The 20,456-nt window shown below is 32.5% G+C and overlaps 3 protein-coding genes across 5 annotated transcripts; 2 read left to right on the top strand and 1 right to left on the bottom strand.

Annotated features, from left to right (window-relative positions):
- The first annotated feature begins 4,090 nt into the window (after positions 1 to 4,090).
- LOC140805305 (probable small nuclear ribonucleoprotein F) lies at positions 4,091 to 6,624 on the top strand. Of its 2 annotated transcripts, none has more exons than XM_073161568.1 (6): positions 4,091 to 4,208; positions 4,860 to 4,947; positions 5,082 to 5,119; positions 5,436 to 5,500; positions 6,290 to 6,359; positions 6,511 to 6,624. In XM_073161568.1, the coding sequence occupies exons 1-5, from the start codon at positions 4,203 to 4,205 to the stop codon at positions 6,357 to 6,359; spliced, it is 267 nt and encodes an 88-aa protein (XP_073017669.1). In that variant the 5' UTR covers positions 4,091 to 4,202; the 3' UTR covers positions 6,511 to 6,624. The 2 variants fall into 2 exon arrangements, with proteins under 2 accessions (XP_073017669.1, XP_073017670.1); XM_073161569.1 differs by having other exon boundaries at positions 6,508 to 6,624.
- A 1,512-nt stretch (positions 6,625 to 8,136) lies between these two features.
- Positions 8,137 to 12,296, top strand: LOC140806014 (malate dehydrogenase [NADP], chloroplastic-like). Its single transcript, XM_073162443.1, has 14 exons — positions 8,137 to 8,395; positions 8,490 to 8,583; positions 9,140 to 9,226; positions 9,380 to 9,464; positions 9,620 to 9,801; positions 9,918 to 9,988; positions 10,075 to 10,165; positions 10,321 to 10,395; positions 10,482 to 10,583; positions 10,668 to 10,790; positions 11,344 to 11,412; positions 11,509 to 11,577; positions 11,675 to 11,728; positions 11,950 to 12,296. Exons 1-14 carry the CDS (start codon positions 8,229 to 8,231, stop codon positions 12,001 to 12,003), a joined length of 1,323 nt encoding a protein of 440 aa, XP_073018544.1. The 5' UTR covers positions 8,137 to 8,228; the 3' UTR covers positions 12,004 to 12,296.
- A 234-nt stretch (positions 12,297 to 12,530) lies between these two features.
- On the bottom strand, positions 12,531 to 15,957 carry LOC140806013 (NAC domain-containing protein 78-like). Of its 2 annotated transcripts, none has more exons than XM_073162441.1 (6): positions 15,693 to 15,957; positions 14,831 to 15,108; positions 14,331 to 14,519; positions 13,424 to 13,942; positions 13,213 to 13,327; positions 12,531 to 13,106 (listed from the first exon to the last, which is right to left on the bottom strand). In XM_073162441.1, the coding sequence occupies exons 1-6, from the start codon at positions 15,868 to 15,870 to the stop codon at positions 12,700 to 12,702; spliced, it is 1,686 nt and encodes a 561-aa protein (XP_073018542.1). In that variant the 5' UTR covers positions 15,871 to 15,957; the 3' UTR covers positions 12,531 to 12,699. The 2 variants fall into 2 exon arrangements, with proteins under 2 accessions (XP_073018542.1, XP_073018543.1); XM_073162442.1 differs by having other exon boundaries at positions 13,270 to 13,327.
- Positions 15,958 to 20,456: the final 4,499 nt, after the last annotated feature.

Raw genomic sequence — 20,456 nt, 5'->3', positions numbered from 1 at the left:
ATATTTTTTTATGGGTGACCCAAATAAAAGATTCGGCTCACAAATACGACCCGTGAGACCGTTTCACACAAGTTTTTGCCTTTTTTATATTATCAATTATTCAAATTTTGTAAATGTGTTTTATAAAGACGTAACAAATGATGAATAAAGCATTTCAATTTATTTTCTCATTTTTATATTTTTCATTATTTATAATACATTATCAGTACGAATGTTTTTAAGATTAAATTTATAAATAATTTATTCTTAATCTTGAATGGATGTTTTTGAAGAAGCACACTATTTGATTTAATATTGATGTTTTCGAAGTAGCACAAATTATATGTTTAGATTGATGCTCTTGAAGAAGAACACAATTTAATTTTGGCAAAAACTTGTGTGAGACGGTCTCACGGGTCAAATTTGTGTGACGGATCTTTTATTTGGGTTATTCATGAAAAAGTATAATTTTTTATACTAAGAGTATTAATTTTATTGTGAATATGGGTAGAGTTGTACCCGTCTTACAGATTACTATCCGTGAGACGGTCTCACATGAGACTCACTCTTTAATTTTATGTTGATGTCCTGAAGTAACACAACACGACTTTATGTTGATAATATTGATAGGTTTATAAATAAAATATAAATATATAAAGTTTATCAATATTCTCGAAAAATTTTGATCTAAAATCATAAAGATCTATCAATATATATGAATAATATTGATATAAAATATAACGTTATCATATTACCGAATAATTTTGATAAATGATATATGTTTCAATAATATTTTTCAAGAATATTGATTCGATATAAATTATAAATATATTCTTGTTTTGATTTAAGCTTTCTTATCTTATATTGACTTGCTTGTTTAGTAATTATATTGTTTTTTATTATTTAACTAGTCGCTAAAATATTTTGTGTCGATATTAGTATGTGATAGATTTATGACAAGTTTTGAATCAATCACAAAACTATAATTGATATTAATTAGACAAAACAATATTTTTTACTATTTTCTTATTAGTAGTTTACTTGAAGAACGAGGTAAATTATTTGTCGATATTGTAAATTTGATTTATTCTTAAATGGATATATAGATTATTAATTGAACACGATTCTATGTACACCAAAATCAATAACCTACATTATACTATGTTTATTTATATATTCTATACAAAAATGAAGACTAGATAATTGTTAGATAAAATAATTCATTATTGATGCTAGTATACTGACAAATTGCTTTGTAAAATAGATAACATGGGTTATCTTTACATAATTTATTATGTTATTTCTTTTCGATTATAGTAATATAATTTTACTCTATAAATGCTACAATTTTAATATGTTTTTGTTGTAAGTTCTAATTATATGCACTTTTTTTCAAGTTGCAATGACGAACATCACCAAATTTGAATTTGAAGCAATTGACTTGACTGGAAAAAATTATTTGTCATGGATTTTAGATGTCGATGTCCACCTTATCTCTATGAATTTGGGAGATACAATCAAAGAAGGAAATGAAATATCCCAACAGAACAGTGTGAAGGCACTCATTTTCTTTCGTCGTCACCTCAATGATGGGTTGAAAGTCAAATATCTCACTGTGAAAGAGACACGAGAGCTTTGAAAAAAATCTAAAAAACATATTTGACCATAAGAGAACTATAGTTCTTCTAAGAACCCGATATGAATGGATGCATCTAAGCTTACAAGATTTTAAGTCGGTAAATGATTATAACTTTGAACTATTCAAGACTAGTTCTACGCTAATACTTTATGGAGTGAAAGTCACTGATCAAGACATGTTAGAAAATACATTCTTTACTTTTCATGCATCAAACGTGCTGCTATAACAACAATATCGTGAATGTGAATTTAAAATGTATATTTAAAATGCTCTATATGCTAGCAAATTCAGTAGAAATTTTCTTAGCTTTAAAGATATCCGTCGAAATGGATACCATATTGAAACATTTAATGAAAATAATTTTGAATACCTTTGCATAACGTCTATTATATCTGGCCAGAAGCGGATAAAAGAAGAATTATGTACACTCCCTTCTGGAATTTATTTTACAACAATAAAACAGTTAAAGCAAGCATTATCACAAACCAGAAGTTTGTTAACCAACAAAGCTTGAAATTATCGCATGATCGAATTGGTTACCCTGGGGCAACAATGATGCACAAAATAATAAATCACTGACATTGACACCCTCTAAAGAACAACAAGGTTTTTTACACAATGATTATCTATTTTTATCTTGTTCACAAGGCAAACTAATTATAAGATCTTCCTAACAAAGCTTGATGTTGAAATCTCAACCTTGTTAGTGAGAATTCATGAGGATATTTGTGGGCCTATACACCTAGGGGTGGGCATAAAACCCGAAAACCGAAAAAACCGGCCGAACCGAATAATTCGGTTTAAATGGTTCGGTTTATCGGTTTTTCGGTAGATTATGGTTTTAAAATTTATGAAATTCAGTTTTTCGATTCTGTTTTCGGTTTTAACCCCTGAAAAAACCGAAAAATCGAACCTGCCATATTATTGTTAAGTATAAGGTTTTTATGTATAATGGGTCATATTATTAATAAGTATAAGATTTTTTTATGTATAATGGGCCTATTAAGATTTAAAAACTTAGAATCTTATCTCTCAATTTTCAATCCGATCGTTTTTTCTTCTTTCTCACCACTCACCAGTCGATGTTTTTTTATTTTCTGTATATATTTCTTTAATTTTTATATAAAAAGTTAAGTCTCACAAATTAAATGTTCGAAAAATACTATGATTCAGATTTTAAAGGCAGTAAAGTGACGTATAATTTTATTTTGTAACAAAATTTAGCTAACCAGTATATAACCTGTCGTATAAACCGAACCGTACTCAAATGACCGAACCCTAAATAAATTTGTTTCGGTTTTTTTTTACGGTTTCGGTTTTGCATCTAGAGATATCAAAAACCTAAAATCGAAAATAGACCCATTTGTAGAGTAAATCATAACCACACCACCGTTTCTCACGCTCCTATATACACCCACCTAGTGGAGGTTCATTTCGATATTTCAATGGCATTTGGATTGATGTATTTTTTTCCTATAAGTTTCGTAGACCATTAAGCTTAATTTATCTAAATATATATCATAGTTACAAGCCATTTATAATGGCATAAATTTCCGGTATTTTTCTTCATGAAAATTTAATTTTGGTAAAACAAATATAAAAACTTATTATGAAAAGAAAATATTAATTTTTTTTTTATTTTTTGTGAAATTTAATTTCGAATATTTTAACAAAACTATTTATTAAAAAATTAATAAACAAAACTGTTGTGAGACGGTTCTCATGCAGTGGTATTTTGCGAGACAGATCCTTCTTATTTGGGTTATCTATGAAAAAATATTACTTTTTAGAGTGAGTCTCATGTGAGACCGTCTCACGGATCATAATCTGTGAGACGGGTCAACCCTACCCATATTCACAATAAAAAGTAATACTCTTAGCATAAAAAGTGATACTTTTGCATGGGTGACCCAAATAAGAGATCCGTCTCACAAATAAGATCCGTGAGACCGTCTCACACAAGTTTTTGCCTACTTTTTATTGTGAATATCGATAAGATTGACTCATCTCACCAATAAAAATTCGTAAAATTATCATAAAAGAGACCTACTCAAAATAATTTCGACATGCAAGCAACACATACGCACTCGCGCTAGCTAATATAATACTAGTAACCGTGGCACACGCGTTGCATGAGTCCTGATGGGGAATATAATATTATTTTTCACGGTGGCTAGTTTGGAGAAGAAATAATATTATTTTTCACGTGAGCAGTTTTCTTATGATGGGGAATATAATATTATTTGTTAAGAAAAAATATAATATAAAAAATGAGAAAGAGTAAAATAGGAAAGAAAGTTGGTGTCCTAATAGAGCGGTTATTATTAAGGGCTCAAATATAATAAAATAATAAATAATAAATATAAAAATTAAAAAGAATAAAACAGGAAAGAAAGTTGATATTCATAAAGCGGTTATTAATAGGGTCTCATATTTAATATGATGATAGTATAGATAATAGTATAAATATAAGCATAAAAATGGTGGAGAAGACGACGTCGTTTTAATTGGGAAAGCCCTAAACCCCATCTGTACTCCCAAAATCGACAGCGGAGAGAAATCTCTACTGCCAAAAATCTCTGCGATGGCTGTAAGTCGTTATATGTATAATTCTTTTATCGCAAATACTATTAGCTTTGTGGTGCAATTGTTGTATTAGTCCCGATGAAGAAGTAATGGAGGAAAGGAATTAGTAGTTTGGCCATTCTGATTTGTACTTGTTTATCGAAGACAAAAAGAAATCACGATTTGGGTTTAACTTAACTTGAGGCAATTTACGTACTCGGGATTGTCATATGTGCTGATTTCTTTTTCGGACAAATGGTTAGAGTTGAGTTGCTATAGTTTTGTCAACAATGGACTATATTTCCAGTTCTTGAAGAAAATTAAATCTTTGGCTTCTTCAGTATTCCTTATAAAATGTGTTTGCATAGTACCGTAGAAATGGACCCAACGAAATATGCAGGAATTGCATCTTGAACACGTGGCCTCCCTGCTCTACGACCAGTGTTTATTTATTTTTCAAACAGAAGCTCGAGCTTGTGATTATAATCACACTATCCTGTTTAGCATAACTTTTCTCTTCTTGATTGCGCTGAAAGGCAGAGACTTCTTTGGAAGTTTTTTTATTGGAAGATTTCGCAGTGTTGTGTTGACAGCAGTTAACTGTAATAATATGCCTTTAAGTTGTACAGCTGACAATTGCTGCATTTTAAAACTTTTTTACCTTTTGTTCTTACAGACTGTTCCAGTAAACCCGAAGCCTTTCTTGAACAATTTGACCGGGAAGCCTGTAATGGTAAAACTCAAATGGGGAATGGAATACAAAGGTAATGAAGCGACATGTGCTCTTGAGTCTTGAGTTCTAAGATTTTGTGGTATATGGACATTTTCTGGTGCTATTGGTGTCTCCTGATTTGTTAATATCATGATCGCATTTTTTTTTCTTTTGGGTTTTTTTCAGGTTTCCTCGTCTCTGTGGATTCATATATGAACTTGCAGGTACCAACTGAAAGTGTTTTTTATATTATCACTTCAAGTTATGCCAAAATGCACTAGGACTATTTTTTATTCAGTAATGACCATGATGAGTATACTCAGTGTGGAAATTGTGTATTAATGCTTAAGCATTCGACACTCATAACCACTTTCAAGGAGTATAAGAACTTTGAAATATTACAAGTGATAGGGTAAAAATGGTCAAGTTTGCGGTTGAAATAAAACAAGAAAATGAGTTGGTGTCTTTCCTCTTAAAATGGCTAAAACCAGTTCAATGCTGCTTCATGTCAGTCATTTATATGAATACTGTTTTTGGCAGCTTGCAAATGCTGAAGAATACATTGATGGGCAATGCACCGGAAGTCTTGGGGAGATTTTAATCAGGTACCGAACCAGCCAATTCTATTTTGTTTTTCTAAAGTTTCCAACTACCTAGCTATTATCTCATTCTATTGCTATCCTCAAATTAGAGTCCTAAGTTCATAGAATCATTTATGTCAAGATTTTGATTTGCCTGTTCAAATACTAGAATCGTACCATGGTTGCAAGTTTCAATCTGAAAAATTCATTGCTGATTGGATGTAGACCTATTTCACGTTAAATCACTTGTATTTTTCTTGGTGCTTTTCATTCTTTAGAAGATACTTTTTTATAATTTTTGAATGTCTCTACTTGGAATGTGACCTCTCCATAAAATGTGGCCATAATGTACAGGAGTTTTTGTCAATTGAAATTGTTGAAATGGTTGACCAATCGTGACACCACCTGAATGGCTGGACAAACATATGGGGGGCTAAATACAAAACATGATTTATTTTCCTTATTGTTAATCTTATTTCCCAACCATTGAAATGAAGTGGGTCATTTATTTTAAAAAGATGTGAAGCCTTTACGAAACAAAGTATATTTAGTCTAGATGAAGTTTGCTCCAGATTGTTGAAAATCAGAACAACCCCTCCTTTCATTGATTTGTGGATTTAAGGTTGTACGGGAGCGGCGTCTGTTTGAGTTTGCCAAAAAAATCGGGGGGTTTGAACTTATAAGAAGTGATGATATAAAATTCCTCTTTTATTTATCTTCGCAACTTTAGCTTTGCTGCTTATGGTAACGTGTGCAACTTTTTCACTGTTTGTTGCGACAATTAACCGTGTCTCGTGTATGTTGCATTTGCAGATGTAATAATGTTCTTTATCTTCGTGGGGTGCCAGAGGACGAAGAAATAGAAGAAGCAGACCTTGATTAGGTAGTTCCTGGAGCAATCGTATCACTGCTTTCCATCTTCTGATGCGTTTTTTAAACTGCAAATTTACATCATTTATCAGTATTTTACAAAAGAGGAGTTGTATTTCGCAAAATGAATGCCCAACTCATCTTCATGTATGATATCTCAGCAGACCGTGCTAGAGGCGAAGTATGGTATTTAGGTTGTAAGGACTAAATCTTGGGATCGATCTGCCTCAAACTTTTATTTTTGGCCTATCTTAAATTTAGTTCCGTTCTTCATATCAGGACTTTGAATGTGTTCCTATTACTAAAAGCCGAATTAACCAATGTATTTGGGATCAACTTTTTTCCATTTAATTGATAAAGTATTGTGATGGCCTCACAATATGTTGTCCACGGTGATGGATTAACACTTGGCGTCATCAATTACCAACAGAATGTACATTTACAACTATAACAGTTTATATAGCTACATTTATAGTTATATATATAATATATAACTATAAAAATAGCAATATGTATATATGTATATTCGTTTATCAAATTTATTGAGAACATACATACAAATTGGGTATCAGTCTCGCCAAAAGGAAATTTGTCCAAACGTTATAGTGTGGTGCTTGATAAATGATAAGAAATATAACAACATAATTTCATCTGAATCTTGTTTGCCCATGGTTTCATGCAACCTCGTGCGTTGCATGTGCAAAAATTAATGATAAGTTTGAAACATTTGTTACATGTATAAAAATTAATTATAAATTCGAAGTTCGGAGATTTGAGACGATGTTAGTCCACGAAAGTTATGTTAGATGGATAAAACATGCTTTATATTCTTTCACTTACACGATTTGATGGATATAAAGATATTAATGAAGTGTGTATGGTTAGATCTAAGACCCGCCTCATGGAGAAAGCTTTGACCAATTATCCGCCCTACCTCGGTTAAATATTTTTCGGACCCTGCCCCACCTCGAATACAAAACAAGGGCAGTTAGACCAGTGAGACCCGATTTTTTTTAAATGAAAACAATAATTTTCTTTTCACATGACTAAAATATAAAACAAACAAGTCTCTAAATACAATACAATAGAAAATTAATTCATTTTTTCGACCATATTTAATAATGACAAAATAAAGTATCTTCACGACATAATAATTTATATAAAAAAAAGTTATTAACTCTCCAAAAAAATATTCACATTTACTAAAACTAAAAGCATAATTATATGTACATATATGAGACAGATATTATAGGATCCATAGCCCGCCTCATATTTGGACGGGTCTGAAAAATTGAACGTGAGACCCGTCTTATGACACATTTGATATGCCCAAACCCACCCAGATGAGACAGGTCATTGTAGGTCTGGGTAAAACTCGAACCCGTTGATATTCCCAGATGGTTGCTTTCTTCTTCTTCCTTGTTGTAGCATAAAAGGGACTTGTCAAGTAATAGAATTACAACAAAACGCTAATGTTAAAAATTGAGGTAAATTCAGTCAACAAAAACGAGAAAACATGTGAGTTTTTTCCAACCAAATTGGATTCATCACAATATCAGAAAACATAAAAATCCTGCGTAAAAATAATTTCACAGGTGTTTCTTCCGAAAAAGAACATTTCGGTTATTTTCTAATAGAATCCATGTACCATCACAATTTTCATTAATATTATTTATAATCATTTTAGAATTTTGATTGATTGAAAAAAAATGAGAGATGAGATTTATTGACAGGTGTCATCACCTTAGCCTTATAACTTCCATTTCCCTCATCTTTCTTTACACTGTTTCTTCCACTTCATACACTAATTATATATCCGCTTGCATAGCAGTCAGGTCGGCTGAAACTCTAGCATCTAAAAATCTTTGCATCCATATTTTCAATGGCGGTGGCAGAGTTAAACACTTCTTCTTCATGCAAAAGACCCGGCCTTTACAATTCTCTAAAGGGTTCTTGCGCGCTAAGTCCTCATTACAATCATCGTTCTGTTTTCCTCAGGCCAGCCCCCGCATCCCGCGGTTCAAAGATTTGCTGCTCTGTAACTTCCAAGTAAGTTGCCTTTTTTATGTGTTTGCGTGTATTTTCAAGAAAGTTGATGAGATTTTCTTGGTTGGATTGGTTATTTTTATGATGGATTTTGTAGTGAAATTCAAGCACCGGTGGCTGTGAATATCGAGGACCCGAAAAAGAAAGCCGATTGTTATGGTGTCTTTTGTCTCACTTATGATCTCAAAGCTGTGAGTATTTTGCATTTGATTTCATTTCGGGGGAGACGTTGGGGAAATTTATAAATGAGAGTTTGAAAATTTTCTCCCGAGAGTGGTTCGGCCTTGAAGCCTCCACTGCTTGGTATGGGATTCATTCTTTCATGAAAGCATATACTCACGCAAACTTGTCTCGAATTATGCATGTTTAGCTGTGATTTCGAATTCATAATGTTGTAAAAATAACTTTTTATAATGATAACAATAATGTAGGGAGTAACATACTAAGAGTTTGGCAAAGGTTTACTTATTATGAAATGTTTGTTTTCCGGTTAATGTCTTGTTTCTATCTCGTGTCCATGTATCTTGAAAGAAATTTTTCTCAAAGTCATAGCACACGATCATAAATTCATTCATGTTATTAAGCTTCCTGTGCTTTTGTGCACCACTAAATGTGTTTTGAGTGGTGAACCACCTGAAAGTGAAATTTTCTGTTATGTCTTAAAAATGGTTGAGAAAAAACCTTTCATTTAAATTTCGGAAAATGAAAATCACTGATCTTGGTCCATTGCTGTTTATGTTTCTACAGGAAGAGGAAACTCAATCTTGGAAGAAACTGATAAATATCGCTGTCTCTGGTGCAGCAGGGATGATATCCAATCATCTTCTTTTCAGAGTAAGAGGTTTCTTCTCCGTTATCATTCATAAGTGGCAGCATGTCGAATTTCGATTTCGAATTGAGGGCCAAATTGTGCATGGTTTCCCATGTGAGGGCAAGTTCTAATATTAAGGCTCAGGAAATAATACTTGTTTTGTACTGGGTTATCAGCTTGCTTCTGGCGAGGTTTTTGGAACAAATCAACCAATTGCATTAAAACTATTGGGATCCCAGCGTTCTATCCAAGCTCTTGAAGGTATGAGTGTGCCTATTCCGATTACTTTTTGATAGATCTTAATTAATTTTTTAGCGGTTCCTCTTTATATTCTCGATAGATTTAATTCTCTTAAGCTTCGACTATATTTGTTGCAAGCTGTACTGGAAAAGTTTGAACTCTACTTGACATTTCAGGAGTTGCAATGGAACTAGAGGACTCTTTGTTTCCTTTGTTGAGGGAAGTGAGCATCGGCATTGATCCATATGAGGTGTTCCAAGATGCAGAATGGGCACTTTTGATTGGAGCAAAACCTCGTGGCCCCGGAATGGAACGAGCCGGCTTACTAGACATAAATGGGCAGATTTTTGCTGCACAGGTGCCTTTTTCTTGAAATAACATAGAGTTATGAATGATTAATTTCACTGTGTTTTCTTGGAGTGACTTCCTGAATTTCATACTAAATGACATTTATATTCTCACCTTTTATTGCAGGGAAAAGCCCTAAATGCTGTCGCATCCCGTAATGTAAAAGTGATTGTTGTGGGCAACCCTTGTAATACTAAGTAATTTTATATTTCTCGTGTGCTCATTTCAGAGTTCTTCGTTTTATTTAATTTTTTACTAATATTATTGTTTTTTCCTTTTAAAGTGCTTTGATTTGTTTGAAGAATGCTCCAAATATTCCTGCAAAAAATTTCCACGCCCTGACTAGATTAGATGAAAATCGAGCAAAATGTCAGGTAAGCAAAAGCTATCAGCGTATTCAGTATATATGTTTCATGTAACATTGCTGGGATGCATTTTTTTCTTTGCATTTTGATGTCTTGATTCGTCACATACGAGAATAATTGTAGTACTTGTCAAAATATGACCTTCTTTTTCATGGTGTATACAGCTCGCCTTGAAGGCAGGAGTCTTTTATGACAAAGTTTCTAATGTTACCATATGGGGAAACCACTCAACAACGCAGGTCATTCATCAGATTTTATTTTAAGCTCGTTATGTTATAAGGTTTTGTCATTTTTTATTTGAAAATTATACTTTATATTGAATCAGGTTCCCGACTTTTTAAATGCCAAAATAGATGGTTTACCTGTGAAAAAGGTTATCAAAGATACAAAGTGGTTGGAAGAAGAATTCACTGAGAAGGTCCAAAAGGTTAGATGTATAAGCTTTGGTTTATATTAAAGTGCAATACATTCAAACACAGCAATAACGGCTGATTTGAAATTGATCTTTCAGAGAGGTGGTGTACTCATTCAGAAATGGGGAAGGTCCTCAGCTGCATCCACTGCCGTTTCAATTTTAGACGCAATAAGATCTCTTGTAACTCCTACCCCAGAAGGGGATTGGTTCTCATCCGGAGTATGTTGTTGGATTCTTCATTAGTTCAGAGTCTATAGAATCATATTTCGCAATGTTGATAAAAGTAATCCATACTAACAAAATGATGAACTCATTAACGCTTTAATAAAAATATGTGTTACATCCTGATCTGCACAAGTGAGATTCGACATAGTGGAATCTACTTCCAACTACTTAACATGCATCGTTACTTCACAAAATTGACTAACCCAAGATGCCAGTAGATTTAAGTGTAATTTTATGAAGCCACTAACACATGCTCCACATCAAGTGTGGATATTCCCGTTGCTTCGAAACAAGCTTCTATATTGTATATATTGTGTATTACACAAGCAGTATAAGAAATAGAGGGATTGCATTTTAAGTTTAACTATATATGAAAACTTGTTGTTTTCGGTTGAGAGGGCGAGTACTAGTTGGTTCCATTTTAGCTTATAACTAGAATTCTAATGTATCATGGCTTCATTCTTGGAGACATATCATCACTCACTATATTATATTGAATTTCACGCTGGTCGGACTTTTGATATTGTATCCTTTGGCAAAAAATTAGGTGTATACGACTGGAAATCCGTATGGTATAGCAGAGGATATTGTTTTCAGTATGCCATGCAGATCAAAAGTAAGCATTTTTGCTCAAGTTTTTTCTTCCATATCATTTTCGTTGTTATGACTTTCTTGAAGTTTTGTTTCATTTATCTATTTTTTACGTTCTCAGGGAGATGGTGATTATGAACTAGTGAAAGATGTGGTATTTGATGACTACCTTTGGAGTCGAATAAAAAAGGTATGTTTTATGTGCTTATACATTTTCTCCTGACCCCCTCGTCACAACAAAATTAGGCCTCTACGGTATACAGCGGATATGTTTTGTTATTTTGCAGACAGAAGCTGAACTTCTAGCTGAGAAGAAATGTGTTGCTCATCTCACCGGAGAGGTAATTATCTAGGAATTTAATTATTCCGTTCAACTTTTCCTGTATTTTGTTATTCCGTCGATAAGATTCTCACTATTGTTTCTTTATAAAATCTTGGTTCATGTGTATTGATTGGCACTCCACCAAGTTTTTTATTCTTGGCTTGGTTGCATTGGAGAGAACGCTCTGATATTCTTGGGACCGTCTCTGAAATTTGCATCAATGAACGTCTTTTTTTTCAGGGTATTGCTGTGTGTGATCTTCCCGAAGATACGATGCTTCCAGGAGAAATGTAATATCGAAGGACTAGTTGCATATGCCGATAGACGACGACGACCCATTGTCCCAAGCTTACTACAGTTGGTAGAGAAAGATGATGTAGATACGTGTTTCTTCAATATTTGGGATAATTTGGATCCCATTCGACAAGTTTTGAACTCATTTTCTGCTGCTCGTGTATAAATCGACATTGCACTGTGGGCTTCTTTTGTTTGTTGTTTATAATATAATTTGCTTGAGATCTAAAATATGTGATTTTTATCGTCACACTTGAATTGATGACTTTTATGGAATGACATAATTCTCCTGATGATTCAGTTTCGCATTCGTACCGATGCAAAAAGGCCACAAGTTTGCTCATAGTTTCTTACTCAATTACATTAATAGCTTCCACACAAAGTGGAGATGTTAAAGAAAATATAAACCCTTGAAATAAATTTGCATATCTCCTACATTAAACCTGGCACAGTTGACATCCGGACCACTTCAGTACAGAAAAACAAGTCAAATAAAGAATCATACCATTACAGGTACCGACCATCAATGAAATCCCAACAGTATTTAGTATAATCAGAGAATTTTCTACAGTTAATAAAGCAGACAAGCAGACTGCTCGAAGTCTAAAATTCCTACAAGTCCTACCAACTATTTTCAAAACCGACCAAAATAAAAGATGCAAATCTTATCATTAAATTGAGAATACTCTTGAGACTTTAATTGGCACATATACGCACCCCTATTTTAAAGGTCATGGAGAGAAGTAAGACACATAGAAAGATGAAATATAACCAATCCCTGGTGATAGCTGAGACAGTCTTCCCTGGATGTATGCTTACGCTCGATTCCAAGTTGGCAGAACCATCTTCACCACGTGAAAAGCCAAATGAAAGAATAATGTTCAGGTTCTCATGCTTTCGAGGTGGGACAGTTCCATTGTTGCCTACTGTCACATTCCTTAGCTGAATCATGCCAGCAGTGAAATGCGTAGAACTGGAAGATTGGGGCACGGAATTGAAATGCATGCTCGCATTCTTTAGAGGGAATTCTTCAGCAAATGCAGGTGGTGCGTGGATGTTACCCAGCATTCGACTTGCCTGTTTGATGAATGGATACTTGAAATCTGTAGAGAAAGAAGGCAAACCTGAGTTAGATTAGACCAACAAAATTTGCACTAGTTCAAAACTCTAGGGAAATCCAAGGCAAAATGTAGGTGTCCTTTTCGGTACCTGATTGATATTTTCCTAACTCTTGGTCATGTAATGGAAGTGCAGAATAACCATTACCATTGTCAACAAGCTGTCCACTTCGTGTAACATCTTGCTTAGTCTTTTCATTTGGTTCCTGTCATAAACGAACGAGTTGGAGTGATGCATTTCAAGTGACAAAGGAAATATAACTAATTCAAATGATACAATAAAAACAGTAAATAAAAACCACCTTCTGACAAAGGGATGTGCGATCAGAAACAAGAGCACCCTCACTTTCAAGTATTGCTGAACGATCAGGAGCGAAGTTCTGAGAATGGTCCTCATTGGCATCAAAGTACGTAAGGTACTCCTCAAACATGTCGAAAGTAGAAGTGTTTGCTTCAACGGGATTGGAGAGATCACTAGCTTCGATGAAACCATCACCTCCAAATGGAAGATAATCAGTAGAATCCAGAAATGGTTCGTCCAGTAAGTAATCCACATCCTCAGAATTCCCAGATTTGCTGGATTCACCAATGTATTCATGCTTGACTAAATTTATGTTCATATCACAACTAGTAGGCAATCCATATAAGTTTGTATCCTCTAACTCCTCTGGTCCACAGTATAGTTGGTCAGCACAATCCAGGATCTTCTGGGTGTCTTTGGTGTCGCCAACTGATTCAGCTGTTTCACCACCATGACCATCAGCAGATTGGAAGTTCAACTGAGGATGAGTAGTATCCGCTGAAACGTCTGATCCAAGAATCTGGTAACAGAAATGTAAGCGAATAACTTTCGTGAAATGGACATTATCATGAGGGAACATCTCCCAAGTCGGTATTGAGTAATTTATCTCAATATCTCAAAGGGTGTAAAAAAACCCATCCCGAAAATCTTGCTACAAATTGGGAGAAAATCTATTTGTCATGCGACTTTGAAAAATGCTAGTTATCACTTTATTTTTCAAGTCCTGGGAGAACCTTGTGAACCTCCAACATCAGTAAATAGCAAAAACAGTAGTTTTCCTTTCCAAAGCTACATATTAGAGAAAGATTGTAGACAACGTATCTGAATCTCAGACATAATTCCCACCCAGATAGGCATAATTAACCAGTTTTAATCTGAGAAAACACAATCAAAGTACAAGCACAAACCTGCTCAAGGTAATTCCCGTCCAGATAGGCATCATCACCAAAGTCCTCTTCCTCTAAAACCTCCACTTTGGGAACTGATTCCAACTCATCATTCTCCCATTCCTCCTCCAAAAATGGTGCCCCATACTGTTCACCGTTCTTGGGCCCCGAACCGCTTTTCTGAAAGACCCGGCAGAGCACAAATGCATCCTTTAAACAAGAAAGTGAACAGGTCAATAAATTGTAAGCAATATCCATAACAATCAAGAATTATTAAAAAAAGATCCAAACTATTATTTAAAAAAAAAAATACTTCTTCCCAATTTTATATTAATAGTTCCGCACGCTACAGCACCAAAATACTCCTAAATTGGTTTTCCTTATCAATTATTTTTCCTGAGTCCAGTACCAAGTTATGATTCTTTAAGTTTCCAGGTATATATAAGATATAGATTCAGTCGAACAAAAAAACTTTCCTTAGGAATAGTAAATAAATTTTAAACAAAATCAAGCTATCCCACCTGAGATATTCCAGCTCCCTCCAGTTCTAAGTCAACAAGCCTGTACTCATGCATAACCCAGTTGCTCCTCTGACCCTTTGGAGCACGTCCATTATGATAAACCAGAGTTTTCTTCATGCCCACAATCTGTTTTCTATGGTAAACTTCCCTGTCCTTTCCAGTCGTTTTCCAATACCCTTTTTCAGTTGCCCTGTTTGTCCTTGCTCCATTGCCATATTTCCTATCCAGCACACTGAAGAAATACCACTCCAGATCTCTACTCTTCAGCCTTGACATGCCTAAAAACCAGGCCAATAGCTACAGTCACGTTCATTTCAAATTTGGATGTTATAGAAAAACAAAACAACCAAACTTGCGCAAGACAAACCAAACAATCCATACTCCATCGATGTAAAATAATCATTTTTTCAGTCCATGAGGTTAAACAGATAAAACCTTACCCATAAAATAGTTTACAGCATTGAACAAAATTTGTGCAGCTTCACGTCAAATCATACTTGAACGTGAACACAAACAAAACCTTGGGGAATAAACCCAAAAATTTCTATAAAACTATGGAATCCCTGTGAACGTAAATGAAAAATTCCATCACTATAACATTTCGCGGTCAAACATTGTATAACAGAAATTGAGGAAAGATCCATGCTTGCTACTACAATAAAACTGGATAATCTATGGTAACTGCATTAAAACCATTAAAGTCCAAAAGTTGGTGGTCAAAAAATCCATAGAAAACCACCCTTACTTCATCGAATCGTCTAAATAAAGAAAGAAATGTTCACAATCGACCAAGTTCCCTCCACCCCAAAAGCAAAAATCAGCCCATCCACATAAACAAACAAGGGTTTCAAAAGGGCAGTACTTGGAAGATCCCAAGGCTCGGTCTTGTAGATATCGATCTCAGCGATCGCGTCCAATTGAAACGATTTCCCGCAGACTTTCCGCCTCAGATAATACCGCACCAATTCCTCGTCCGTCGGATGGAATCGGAAGCCCGGCGCCAGCATATTCGTGGGTGCGGAAGACTTTTTCTTGCCCATTGATTCTATTTCCACTCACAAACAAAATGATAAAGACGAGGTTAGAAGAATTTTATAAGACAGCTACCATTTTCGAAGAGTGGAGATGCCAAGTTAGGCTGAATAAATACAGTACGGGGCGGTGCTTCGTTCACGCGCCCGTCACGGTCGTGCAACGAGAACATGAATTCCGGATTAAATTAATTTTATTTGCATTATGTTAATTTTATAAAGAGTGAGTCTAATGTGACATCGTCTCACAGATCATTTTATTTGCATTATGTTAATTTTATAAAGAATGGATCTCATGTGAGATCGTCTTACAGATCCTAATCTAAATCTGTGAGACGGGTCGAACCTACTCATATTCACGATAGAAAGTAATACTTTTAACAATAAAAAATAGTACTTTTTCATAGATGACCCAAATAAGAAATTTATCTCACAAATACGATCCATAAGACCGTCTCACACAAATTTTTATCAATAATTATATACGACTGTTCACAAAAGACATATCATTTATCGATTATAAGATATTTTATTTATAGTTTTAAATCTTACTTTTACGAAACTATTACTTTGGCATGTAATTTGTAAATTTTGTTTTCAAGAAAAATGCTAAAAATAATTATTATAAGAATTTGTAATTTGATGTTTCTTTACTCTGCGTCTCTTATGAGACGATCTCACAAATTTTTATCTGTGACACGAGATGGATCAACTCTACCGATATTCACAATAAAAAGTAATAATCTTAGCAAAAAAATTAGTACTTTTTCATTGATGACACAAATAAGATATATGTCTCACAAAGTACGATTCGTGAGACCGTCTCACACAAATTTTTGTCCACTTAGAGAGTACTACTGTGTGTGACTATACTATATTATATGTTATATGAAAATTTTTATTAGACAGTCTTACGAGTCAATTTTTTAATACGAATTTTTATTTGATTCACTCATTATAAAAAATTTATTTATCATTATAAATATGGATATAATTGATGTATCAAATATATATAAGATCGGAGATATACTTTTAATCTTATCTTTGGATAATATTTTGGGGTTGAACCTATTCCACGTAACAAACTACAGTACAAAAATTTATTATTTTTAAAATCACAAAACGTGCATCGAATAATTCTAAGGAATTATTAATATTAATTAATTAATAAGTGAAAACTTTTATTAAAAAAGGCAAAATAAGAATTTTCGTTGCATCTACGAGAGTCGAGTACAAGTAATTTGCGGTGACGGAAGTGCCTTCGTCATCACCAGTTATGCGGTGTGGTTTGGCTTTGACCATCGCCAGTATTCTAGTATGGGTTGAAGAAGATTCTAGATACTCTATTTTCTATGTAAAATACCAATATTTTAAATTTATTTTTCCTTCTTATTAAATTTTTTAAGTGATTTTAAGACATCGCTTTTTCGCTATATATTTATTTATATTTTTATCTATATTTTTATCCAATCTAATAACTAATATAATGTTTGATGCATCATATTATTTATCCATCTATCGATCATTTATATTACATCAATCAAATCATCGATCATTTATCTCATATTACCTTCAATAAATAATATTATAAATATTTTATTAATATTTTCTAAAAGATAGAACGATAATATCACATTATCTCAGATTTAATTAAATTAATCAATCAAATCAAACATTATATTAACTATCATTTTTATATATTTTGTTATTAAAAATATGACTTATTTCTATACTATTTGTCTCGTGTAACGAACCATACGATTAGAGAACAATAATTATATGAGTAGGTTTCTTGTGAGACGGTCTCACGAATCTTTATCTGTGAGACAGGTCAACCCTACCGATATTCACAATAAAAAGTAATACTCTTAGTATAAAAAGTAATATTTTTCCATGGATAACGCAAATTAGAGACATGTCTCACAAAATACAACATGTGAAACAGTCTCACACAAATATTTGTCTAATTATATATATCCTTCTTTTGAAATTTTTCATATTAAAAGCAAAAATTACAATCATATTTGAATATTACATTTATCATCCTAAGTTATGACAAATGACAAGTAACAAATAAATTCAGTAAGTTCTGAAATTACGAATAGTTTTTCATCATTAATTTTTAATTAAAATTTCATTATTGAATTGTTTATATTTTTTTAACTCGTAGACATTGCATGTGTTTGATTTTTCTGTTAATTTGCTTAAGATTATCTGAACTAATCGTTGTAAAATATAATTTTTAATTAAACTAGTCACTTTTTCTCTATAAATACACATGAAATAACAAGTTATGTGACCATCAAGTGCACTTCAAGTCGACTTGGTTGAACATATCTGGGCACATAGCGACATCAATACGTAAAATGTCAATGAATTAATGTCAAAGAATTTAACTATGTCATAATTAATATTATGAATTATTTGTAATTATTAGTCACATAGATGTTGTATTCCTTCTTTCAAAATCTATGCATTTTTCAACAATAATTTTTTAAAAATATTATATTTATTATTTTATGAAATATAAGTAATACATAAATTTGGGTCCTCGATAAATCCTTTGTTGTTTAATTTCTTTGGAATATCTTTCGTAAATCCTTTTATGTTTTGTAAAACTCCAAATAAGAATCTTATATTCATTATTATTCTGGAGTTTAAATTTCTCCTTTTCTTAGCTCAATTTGAGTTGAAGATGATATATAAGCTGGAAACCAATAATCTCCATGTGTGCGAAAGTCCACTAAGGAAAAGTTTGGTAAAACAATGACACGTATCAGATTCCTCCTTGATTCCAAGCCTCAGATGCCAATAACTCCATGTGTGCGAAAGCCACTAAGGAAAAGCTTGGTAAAACAATGCCACGTAGCAGATTCCTCCTTGATTCCAAGCCTCAGATGGTATCAGAGCCATGGAAATAGTCTGGTTAATAATTTAGCACTTTTTATTCAAATGAATATTTTCAGTTTAAAAGAAACTGTTAATAACAGTTTAAATGAAGAATATGATTTACCTGAAAATTTAGATTTATTGAATAAATGGACTGTTCCTAAGATAGAATCTAAAATGATCTATAAGTTAGGAACCTTTGAAAAAATTGGTTTTAAACAAGTAGTTAAAACTACAGAATCATCAGTACCTCTTCATAATGAAGAAATGGTTATTAGATTGTTAAATAATAAAGATATTATGTCTTATATGAAAAATTATAAATTTATTCATATAGGTTTAATTCAAATTGCTTTTAGACCTTTAACTTTAGAAGGTTTACCAGAAAGCTTTATAACAGCTTTAAGAGATGGTAGGAATTTGAATTGGAAAAAATCCTTGATGGGAATAATTCAATCTAGCCTGGCACATGGTCCAGTATATTTTGATGTTTATCCTAATTTATCTTTATCTTTGTCTGATATTAATATATTAGATTATTTAACATTAAATGTTAAAACTCATGGTTATAATTATACTCCTGGCACAGAAGTCATATGTATCTGTTATCGTATTTATTATAAACCATTATTTACATTGAATCCTATGTGTAAAAGAATAGATAAAAAATTAAATGAAACTATTCTCATAAAAACTAATTTTAATAGATCTAATATTACAACTCGAATATCTATAAAATGGGAAGAAATTGAATTTCCAGAAAACTGGATAATTGAACAAGCTGTTCCTAGAAATCCTATAATAAATAGAGATTTACAACAAGTTATCCAAAATAATGAAGGATATGTTCAAATACAGTTTAATAATGAACAAAAAGATTATTACCATCTTCTATTTATGCTAGATCAAGATCTAGTCATTCTTTTATTTCTCCTCTAGATTATATGGTAGATATACCACTAACTTCTAGAGCATTTACTTCTCAAGTTAGAGAAGAATTAGAATCTACTAATATAGTAGATGATTTAATTATAAATCAAAATAATATTGTTCATAAGAGTAACTTTCAAAAAGTTAGAGAAACTGATACAATTTCAGAAATGAATTTTAGTATTTAAATGGATAGTAAACCAAAAATTGATTTTAATAAAGGATCTTCTGCTAGAGCAAAGATCAATGCAGAATTTTATTTACCCAAATGGAAATCTTTCAGAGATTGGTACTTTAAAAGTTTTTCTGAAGAAGAATTTGAATATATTGTTTCAACATTTTATACATATTGTGAAAACCAAAATAAATTAATATATTTTGTTCCTTGGTTTTTTAAAACATTTATTATAGATTATATTTCTATTCTTGAAAGAAATTATAAATTTTCTTCAGGACAGATTCAAAAATCTGTTTATCCTCCTCAACAATCTTTTATAATAGAAAAGAATAATAAAATAGTGCTATCTTGGATTGTTGAGGAGGATAAACAGATTTTTGAATCTGTCCTGAAGAAAGTTTATAATTTCTTTCAAGAATAGAAATATAATCTATAATAAATATTTTAAAAAACCAAGGAACAAAATGTATTAATTTATTTTGGTTTTCACAATATTTATAAAATGTTGAAACAATATATTCAAATTCTTCTTCAGAAAAACTTTTAAAGTACCAATCTCTGAAAGATTTCCATTTGGGTAAATAAAATTCTGCATTGA

The sequence above is a fragment of the Primulina eburnea genome, chromosome 11, assembly GCF_022965805.1.
Source record: "Primulina eburnea isolate SZY01 chromosome 11, ASM2296580v1, whole genome shotgun sequence".
In the NCBI taxonomy this organism is placed as follows: Eukaryota; Viridiplantae; Streptophyta; class Magnoliopsida; order Lamiales; family Gesneriaceae; genus Primulina; species Primulina eburnea.
Note: the sequence above shows the minus strand (reverse complement) of the source record. Positions and strands in the feature narration are given on the sequence as shown.